The sequence below is a fragment of the Octopus bimaculoides genome, chromosome 16 (assembly GCF_001194135.2).
Source record: "Octopus bimaculoides isolate UCB-OBI-ISO-001 chromosome 16, ASM119413v2, whole genome shotgun sequence".
Classification (NCBI taxonomy): domain Eukaryota; kingdom Metazoa; phylum Mollusca; class Cephalopoda; order Octopoda; family Octopodidae; genus Octopus; species Octopus bimaculoides.
In genome coordinates, this window is record NC_068996.1 from 53,892,569 (window position 1) to 53,902,840 (window position 10,272).

General features: G+C 38.4%; 1 protein-coding gene across 3 annotated transcripts in view; it reads left to right on the top strand.

The window, feature by feature from the left end:
• LOC106884151 (nidogen-1-like) overlaps positions 1-10,272 on the top strand; it is a 217,012-nt gene that overhangs the window by 182,827 nt on the left and 23,913 nt on the right. For all 3 annotated transcript variants that reach the window (XM_052973775.1, XM_052973777.1, XM_052973778.1), the window contains 5 exons: positions 3,516-3,647; positions 5,179-5,301; positions 5,491-5,694; positions 6,861-7,016; positions 7,139-7,273. In XM_052973775.1, the coding sequence (XP_052829735.1) occupies positions 3,516-3,647; positions 5,179-5,301; positions 5,491-5,694; positions 6,861-7,016; positions 7,139-7,273 (750 nt within the window). The remainder of the gene's footprint in view (positions 1-3,515; positions 3,648-5,178; positions 5,302-5,490; positions 5,695-6,860; positions 7,017-7,138; positions 7,274-10,272) is intronic.

Here is a 10,272-nt window from a genome sequence, read left to right on the forward strand (position 1 = left end):
CCTGATGGGCCGAGGGCTTTCTCGGTCTTCATACTCTTAATTGCTTTATCTACCCCGGTACTATCAACTCGGATAGCTGGTCCCTCTATTGGGTCGACATACGGTAGGCTCTCTTCCTCCCATTCATTCTCTTTATTAAGCAATCTATCGTAGTGGCATCTCCAGACCTCTTTCTTTGCATCCTCATTTAGTGCAAGCGTACCATCATCCATGCGAACACATTTCTCTCCTACAACATCACTATTCTCTCTCCTACACTGTCTTGCAACACGAAATACCTCGAGTCTTTGGTCCTCACGGTGCAGAACATTGGTAAATTTTTTCTTATCTGCTTCCCCTCAGGCTAAAAAAAGCTGTCTCCTAGCTTCCCTTCTGGCAGTCTGATACAATTCCCTGCTACCACCATTCTTCAAGTCCTCCCAAGCTTGTTCTTTTCTCTAATAGCTTTGTCAACCACATTGTTCCACCACCACGTTATTTTAGGTCAAGAGGGGAGTTTGCACCATCCACAGATCTGGTCAGTGGCCCTCAGCAGGTTGTCCCGTAGAAACCACAAGTTGTCTTCTACATCATGTGAAGCTATATCCCCTTCTATTTCATCAAAGGCTTTGAGTAATATGTCTCTAAATCTCTGTCCATTCGCAGGATCTTTGAGCTTCCATATCCTTCTCCTCCATGCTGGTCGTCTTCTGGGCATCCATTTAGCCCTGATCCTGAAGTCGCTAACTACTAATCTATGTTGTGGGGTGCACTCTTCACTCAGGAAGGTTTTGGCATTTATAAGCTGCCCTCTTTCCTTATTTCTGGTGAGGATGTCGTCAATTTGGCTTGTGTGTCTGCCAGAACGGTAGGTGAATAAGTGACTGGCAGGGTTCCTGAAGTTGGTATTGCGAACCATAAGATCATTTGCATCACAGAACTCCAGCAGCCTGGTTCCCTCCTCATTGCTGGGACCAAAACCATAGCCCCCATGTATGCCATGGAAGCCCCCTGCGTGTTGTCCAACATGTCCATTGAAGTTACCAGCTACAAAGAGAAGGTCCCTGTCATTTGTCAACAAGGTAGTCTGCAAGAGGGTGTCATAAAATCGGTCTTTTTGTCCATCGGGTAGCCCTGGCTGAGGAGCATAGGCCGAGATAATGGTTGCTAACCCATGATGAAGCACTAATCTAATCTTAAGTATTCTGTCGCATATTCTAACTACCTCGATTACCTTATCAACCCATTTCTCTGCAAGAAGTATACCCACACCCCCAACCCTGTCAGTGTTCCCTGCCCAGAAAATCTTGTACCTGTGTTCTTTGCCTGTGAGGAACCTATCAGAACCTCCTCTCCACCCTACCTCTTGGATGCAGCACGAATCTACACGTCTCCATTCAAGCATCTCAACAATCTCACCAGACCTACTTTTTAGTATACTCACATTGAGTGTGCCAACCCTGAGTGTGTGGGAGGTGTGGGCCTGTGAGACCTTGGGATGAGGAACAGCTGTGTCATGTTCCTGAAAAGAAAGCTCGCATTTGGCAGAACTCATAAACAAGCAATAGTCTACAACCTGCACACACCACACCATCGTTTTTATGCATTGCCTTACATTGGAGATAAACTCTAAGGGATTTGATAATCTTAACAGAGCTATAACCAAGTGTTTTCAGTTAGCCAATCTGTGACAAAATTAGATAAATGAATGAATAAATGATGATAATAAATGAGCGTGAAAGAGAGGGAGAAAGAGAGAGAATTGAATCAAGTGAAGGGATCTTAAGTTTTTTTTTTTTTAGACATACAGCATGGAAGATGAAGCTATGTTTACATAGATAACGAAATAGGTAGAATAATGAAATGAACTAATAAGGTAATTATGATGATCTGTGCTGAAAGAGAAGGATTAGATGTACTAGATTGAAAAACAAGATTGCTTATCTGAACATCTAGTTTTGTACTCTTTTGGCAAGGTGATTAAAATTGAGGTAGGGGAATCTGAGTGAGCTAGTTTATATAGGGTGGGTGGGGGAGAAGGAGGTAAGTGCTGGGGAAGCAAGTGGTTATAGAAACAGAGAGAGAGAGAGAGAGAGAGAGAGAGAGAGAGAGAGAGAGAGAGAGAGAGAGAGAGAGAGAGAGAGACAAGAGTTAGGCTGGTCAAAGGTAGAACATGAAGGAGAAAAAATTTGAATGGATATAAAATTTTAGCATCTCAAATGCATTTCATATAATGATAAATTTTCACATCAAAAATCAACATAATTTTCATATAATTCTTAGATATTTTTACTTTGAATTCTGGTATTTTTCTGTTGAATGTTCACTGTATGTGTTATGAATGTTCAGTGTAATTATTATGAAACTATGTGAATATAAATACATTTCAACTGTAACTATGATATTGTAATTTAAAAATGAATCTGTCAATACCATTGCTATTACATTCAGTGACGTATGAGATTTACAATTTTGTGTTTACTTTAAAGCAAATCATTTTACTAAGAGATTCCATCTGGTTCAGTACCAGAAGTCAATGAAGTGAACGACTCACCCCACGGATTACCGCAAAGGGTGATGTCAGTACTACATTTGATGGGTCAGATATATATTGCTAGTTATAGTATTAGTTATGCAGTCAATATATGATAGACACTTCTTTATTGAAAATATATTGGAAGATTATGTGATTGATACACTGCTTCATTAGTATGTTGTCAAGGCTCTTGGAATGTTTTATCTCTGACTGAAGACACAAGAGGTATATATTTGAAAGGTAGGTAAGTGGTGGTATTGGTGGTGTTTGTCGATATAATGGCGATTTGAAAATAATATTTATAAAGAACACTTCTTACTGACTGCTCTATTAACTGATGTAACACAAAAATCTGTCCTCTTGATTATTACTTTTGAGGTGATGATGTGTGGCCTTGTGGTTAGGGTGTTAGGCATTTGGTAATGGGTTTCATTTAGGAGCTGGATGATACAGGATGTCCTTCTCCAAGACAATGTATATTCCATTGTTCCAGTCAATTTAGCTGTAATTGTGCAGCAGTGGCAGTAGCAACAGCAGCAGTGGGAGCAGCAGCAATAGTAGGGGATTAACACTCTAATGGACTAGCATCCTATTTAGTGGGTGTTTTTCAAATACAGAAATAGCAATCACCAATGTTTTATTTCTGCTATAGGAAGGCTGTCATGAGTTGGCCCATTCACCTCAATTCAGCGATGACGAGGATAAAGATGACAATTACAATGATGGCAGTGGTGATGATGATGACAGTGACAACTGATGGAGAATTTCTTGTCTTTGTTGTTGGGTCCCAGACATAATATGATCAAAGACCTTCTAACCATGACCATGGCAATGGTTGGAGTTGGACAAGGTTTGCGGACAGATATTGTTCCCATATCTGATTCACCTAGTTGCAGAAATCAAAATGTCTATTCTTTTTTTTTACTTTGTTACCTGAAAATGCACCAAATTGTTTTCTTCGATAAAGATAACTCTGTGAATATTTATGTTCTATTTCTAGTCTACAGCTGCAATGAAGTCAACAACTGTGGTAGAAATGCCGCTTGTGTCTATTCTCCTGAAGAGGGAAGATATAAGTGTGAATGTGAATCTGGATTCAGTGGTGATGGAATGATGTGCAGTACTACAGAACGTAAGAACACAGAAATCTTTCATTCTTGCTTATCTTATTTTGAAATTCTCTTAGAATATTGTTACAATATTTACTTTTCTTAAATATCATCTTTAATTTACATGTGGATGATTTTTCTTATAGGAGTTGGATTGCTTAAAGATTATCTTCATTTAACCTTTTTTAGATATCAACCTACATAAAACTGTTCTTGTTTCTGTGACACAAAATTTCTTGTTTTGAAATTATCTAAATTAAAACTTTCAATCAAAATTCATATTAATTTATGTTTCAAACACCAGTTTGATAACAACAAAGTTATATTTTAAATTAAAAATTAATTGTCAAAATTAATTGGATTGAAGGCGGTGTACTTCAACAGAAATAGGATAACTAAGGGGTCAAAGTGATCAAGATTTCCATCAAAATTTTTTCTGCAATAAGAGTAAAGTATGTTCTCATGTATCTAGGAAAAAAGCCTTTTGTCTGAGTTACATTAAATCGCTAACAGACACACTTCAGCTTCTGGCCTACAAGCATGTTGTCTCTTCTCTCTGTCTTTAGTATCATTGCTATAATGGCCTCTGTTCTTCGGAGCTGGCTAGTCTCATACCAGCTTCTTTTAGGAATCCCTCATCATTTCATTTCTTCTCTCTTATCACCCATATTTCACATCCCACCTTCCAACCTTGTACTAATCACTAATTCCAGTCCTTCTTCTTCAAATGGCATGTCAGTTTTGGAGAAATTCTTGATGCTTGAGTTTATCTCTCCTTCTCAAGTGGAACTGGTTATGATTGACATTTGAAAATTATGATATGTCCTCTAGAGACAAAGATAATTTTGGTAAATCAAGAATTTATGTTGTATGGTATTTCATATATCTGTAATGTTTTCTAAGTTATTCAAATACATCTCACTGGATGCATACAATTACTTCTGCAGCTAATTTTTGTTTATATATGTGTCATTATCATCATCATTTAAGATCCGTTTTCAATGCTGGCATGGGTTGGACAGTTTGACAAGAGCTGGCTAACTAGGGAGTTGCAGCAGGCTCCAGTTGTCTGTTTTGGCCTGGTTTCTAGAACTGGATGCCCTTCCTAACACTGACCACTTTACGGAGTGTACTAGGTACTTTTGGCTGTCAGTCATATAAAATGCTAGTGGAAACGAACACAAGTAGGACTAAGAAGCACACTAGAATGGATGGTCATGGTGGCTGGGATGGTCTTCATGTAACCGTTTTCTACTCCTCACCTGCCTTTACAATATGCTTTTGCCTATTTTATTGCATTCATCCATTGTTCCTGAAGTTTCTGTTGATCTTTTCTCGATAACCTTTTCCCCACAAATACCCTGATTCCTTGTCTCTCTCACCTCTCTCCTTCTTTCATGCAAATCTCTCACTCACATTCACCTATATAATGTGGAACAGACACACAAAGCTTTATTTGCATGACTTAAACATTTTGTTCTTTTCTTGTAATCTAATTTGAACAATTAGTTTTAATTAATTCATGCAAATAATAATTTTCATTTTAAATTTCAGTTGAGGAAAATTGTGAGAATTGTGATGAACATGCACATTGTTTCTTTGACACTGAAAGACTATTCCATCATTGCCGTTGTAATGCTGGCTTTACTGGAGATGGAAGAACCTGTACTTACATTGGTAATGTATTATTGACTCAAAAATCTTCCTTCAGTTCAAAATTTTGACAATAATGTATTGATATATATAATCTTGTACAATCGTGGGTTATGTGTTTATTGTGTTTGGTTAAATAACTGATAAAATAATTCTATGAAATTTCTCCAATTAGATTGTGATTACTTATAAAAATTTTCTTTATAACAACAGATACTTGCCGGCAATGCTCCCCTTATGCAGATTGTGTGTTTGAGCAAACTCTCCAACAACATGTCTGCCGCTGTAAACCACGTTATGAAGGAAATGGTCAACAGTGCTCTCCAAGGCGCTGCCCTAGGTGTGGACAAAATGCTAGATGCCAATATGATCCAGAACGCAACAGCCATAGATGTGTTTGTGAGCCAGGATACACAGGTATTATATTAAAATAATGAAAATAATTGTTTAAAAAGAGTATGATATGTTCTGTAGAAGTTCACATTTCTGCTATGATATTTTGATATACATGATTTATGTATATATTTAATTATATATATAGATTCACACATGCATATAGATACATACTTACAGAGAGAGAGAGAGAGAGAGAGGAGGTGATTTGATATTCATAACCCTTATGTTTACCACATGAAGCACTTCTACATTTATTGGCTGTTGGAAAATTGAGAAATCTGAAATTTTATTCATACTACACTCTAATTATTTGAAAATCCATAAATATCCATAGATAATGTATACTAACAGATATAGAAGAATAAAGTTAATGTATCATTTTAACACATCATTTACAATTGTTTCATCATTATCCAATTTAATCAATCTTGTATCATTTTGTAACCATACCAGCAATTATTAATTTCCATGTGCTACAAAACAAATCCTGTGTTGCTCATGGAAATTAATCAGTAGTTGCTGACATGGTTACAAATGGCCCATGATTGATTAAATTGTGATGAAAATGCACATTGTTTCTTTGGCACTGAAAGACTATACCATCATTGTTGTTGTAGTAATGAAATGATTGTAAAAGATGCATTAAAATTATTTGTTAAACCCATTCTTTTATATCACTGTGTGTGTGTGTGTGTGTGTGTGTGTGTGTGTGTGTGTGTGTGTGTGTGTGTGTGTGTGCATTTGAAGAAAGATTTTTCTAAATGTTATTAACTATTGACAAAAGATCTTAGAAAAACAGAATGACATGAACCTTTTGGAATGAAGGTCATTATTTTTTTAGAAATGAATTTTATTGCAAAAAATAAGCCAACACATTTGAGTCACATTTCAAACCACATTCTTGCATGTTGCTTGTAAACCACGGTTGAGTGACAACTTGTGGGAATTTATTTTATGTGAAGTTTATGAGTTTACTTTGAAAAAATAATTTTTCTTCTTATATATATATATATATATATATGAGCAGGGTGATATGAGGGTTTTGACTTTTTCTGGTTTTGTTAAAGGAAAACATAATCTAGGAAATATTGTTTAAAATAGCTTTTATTCAATCAAAAGTAGAAAATACGTGCAAATAGTTTCTAGTTTAATTTAATTTATTCATATTTTTGGTAACTCTGTTACAGGAGATGGAAGATACTGCCAACCATCAACTTCATGCCATGTTGTCAATAACTGTGACAGAAATGCTGACTGTGTGCCAGACCGACGCCAGCAAGGACACTATATTTGTCAATGTAAAGCAGGATATAAAGGAAATGGATTGAAGTGTGTAGAAAGAGGTATATAATTAATGACTTTCAAGAATTTTGAGATTTTGGGTATTTTGTGTCTTGGAATTTTCTGCAATGTATTCTGTTACATTTATTTTTATACATTTTTGTTTTATTTTTTTTTCCCCTAGAAATAAGCTGCAATCTACAAAACCACTGTCATGAACATGCAGTGTGTGTTTATCACGATTTAGTACGGCACTACCAATGCATATGCAAGTCTGGTTATGAAGGAGATGGAATCAATTGCAGAAGGAAGTCACATGGTATAGAATTTAAACATAAACATTTCATAATAACAGAAATTATAGAAAGAGTTTGTAGTATATGTCCTCTGATTAATTTGGTTTCAAAGTATTGTTTGATATTAAATTGTAGGAATTTTGATCAAATTTAGCTCCAATATTTCCATGCCTTGCTCATGTTCTGCTCCTAGCTTCCATACAGTAGTCATAACTCATGATTATCCTGCCTCCATCCATGCATGTGTACTTCCATGTGTGGTGATCATCATCATCATCATCATCATCATCATCCGCTTTCCATGCTAGCATGGGTTGGACGATTTGACTGAGGACTGGTGAAACCGGATGGCAACACCAGGCTCCAGTCTAATTTGTCAGAGTTTCTACAGCTGGATGCCCTTCCTACGCCAACCACTCAGAGAGTGTAGTGGGTGCTTTTTACGTGCCACCGGCATGAGGGCCAGTCAGTCGATACTGGCGATGGCCACGCTCAAATGGTGTTTTTTATGTGCCACCTGCACAGAAGCCAGTCCAGTGGCACTGACAACGACCTTGCTCGAATGTTGTTTTTAACATGCCACCGGCACAAGTGCCAGTAAGGTGACACTGGTAACAGTCATGCTCGAATGGTGCTTTTTATGTGCCACCAGCACGGGAGCCAGTCAGTGGCCCTGGCAATGATCACACTTAGATGGTGCTTTTAACGTTCCACTGGCACGGGTGCCAATCAGGTGGTGCTGTCATCGGCCATGTCAGCAAATTTGATTTTGATTGTGATTTCACTTGCCTCAACAGGTCTTTGCAAGCAAAGTTTAGTGTCCAACAAAAGAAAGGTACGCATAAGTAGGATGGCATGGGCCACGGGTTATGGTCTCAATTGGCTTGCCGGGTCTTCTCAAGCACAGCATATTTCCAAAGGTCTTGATCACTAGTCATTACCTCGGTGAGGCCCAATGTTTGAAGGTCTTGCCTCACCACCTCATCCCAGGTCTTCCTGGGCCTACCTCTCCCACAGATTCTGTTCAACCGCTAGGGTGTGGCACTTTTTCACATAGCTATCCGCATCCATTCTCGCCACATGACCATACCAGCGCAATCGTCTCTCTTGCACACCACAACTGATGCTTCTTAGGTCTAACTTTTCTCTCAAGGTACTTACACTCTGTCGAGTATTACACATCCATCAGATCATACTGGCTTCATTCCTTGAAAATGACGCATGTCCCCAGCAGTCACGGTCCATGTTTCATTGCCATGTAGCATGGCTGTTTGTACACATGCGTCATACAGTCTGCCTTTTACTCTGAGCGAGAGGCCCTTTGTCACCAGCAGAGGTAGGAGCTCTCTGAACTTTGTCCAAGCTATTCTTATTCTAGCAGCTACACTTTCAGAGCATCCACCCCAGCTACTGACTTGGTCCCCAAGGTAATGGAAGTTATCAACGACTTGTAGTGTTTCTCCCTGGAATGTGACAGAAGTTGTTCTCTGCACATTTCCAGTGTTTATTGCTCCTGAGCATTTGCTACATACAAAAACTATCTTCCCAGTTAACCTTCCTCTGATATTGCTGCACCTCTTATGTGTCCATAGCTTACACTGGGTACATCTTATAGAGTTTCTACCTATACTTTTTCTACAGATCATGCTGGGCCATCTACCTAAGGGATTTGTGGCTTGTCTGCCTTCCTACTTATTAAGACTTTGGTTTTAGCTAGGTTGACTCTAAGGCTCTTCTATTCTAATCTTTGCTTCTACTCCTGAAACTTTTCCTCTAGTTCTGATAGTGACTCTGCAATTAGTGCAAGGTCATCAGCATAGAGGAGCTCCCAGGGGCATCCTGTCTTGAATTCCTCTGTTATTGCCTGGAGGACTATGATGAATAAGAGGGGGCTGAGGACTGATCCTTGGTGGACCCCTACCCGTACTCGGAATTCTTCACTGTATTCGTTGCCAACCCTCACCTTACTGACAGCATCCCTGTACATGGCGTACACAGCTCTCACTAACCATTCTTCTATCCCTAGTTTTCTCATTGACCACCAGATCAGGGGACCCTGTCAAAGGCTTTCTTCATGTCAACTAAAGCCAGGTACAGAGGTGTATCTTTGGCTAGGTATTTCTCCTGAAGCTGTCTTGCCAGAAATATAGCATCAGTGGTGCTTTTCCCTGGCACGGACCCAAACTGCATCTCATCTAAACTGACTCTCTCCCTAATTAGTTGGGCTATGACCCTCTCTGTGACCTTCATTACCTGATTCAATAACTTGATACCTCTGTAATTATTTGTATCTAAAGCGTCACTTTTACTTTTGTAACAGTTGACTATGGAGGTAAATATATAGAATCTGTTTTGCTGTCTTTTAGATTTTATCAGAGATATATAAAGTTTGTAGACTACCTAAATGATTTTAGTGTTGCTGTGTATGCGTGTTGTGGTTGTAGTCTTCTTACATGTGATTTTCATAATAAAATAATGTTCTTGATAGGTTCTAGGTGGAATTGTTCAGACCAATTGTTAATTGGTCTTGAAGAAACGCAATTCTATTTAGTAAATGTTATATTAGTGTGTAGAAGTATGTAAGTAATTCGCAAAGGGGGCAATTATAAATGCAAATTGTTTATTCTTTTTTATTGGTTTGGTGAAGGGAAAGGAACTGTCTCCCATAGCCACCATTGACACTCTAAGACTGGTGAGATCACTGTGGCTAATGGTTTAATGATCCTTTCGAAAAGCTGCTAGAGAAATATGGGCAATTTTGGAATTCCAGAAGTACAACATTTTTGGGAAGAAAGGTTGGACTTAATAATTAGTTCAGGGCCTAAAAAAAAAAGAATATAATAAGGATGATGAAAAAAGGAGCTGAGTGGTTCAAGAGTGCCCAAGTGGAGGTGGCACAAAAGAAGTCAGTTCTGTGGAGCAAAGGGCTACTATAGTATTGGTAGAAGAGAGAGAGAGGGAGAGAGGGAGAGAGAGAGAGAGAGAGAGAGAGAGAGAGAGAGAGAGAGAGAGAGAGAGAGAG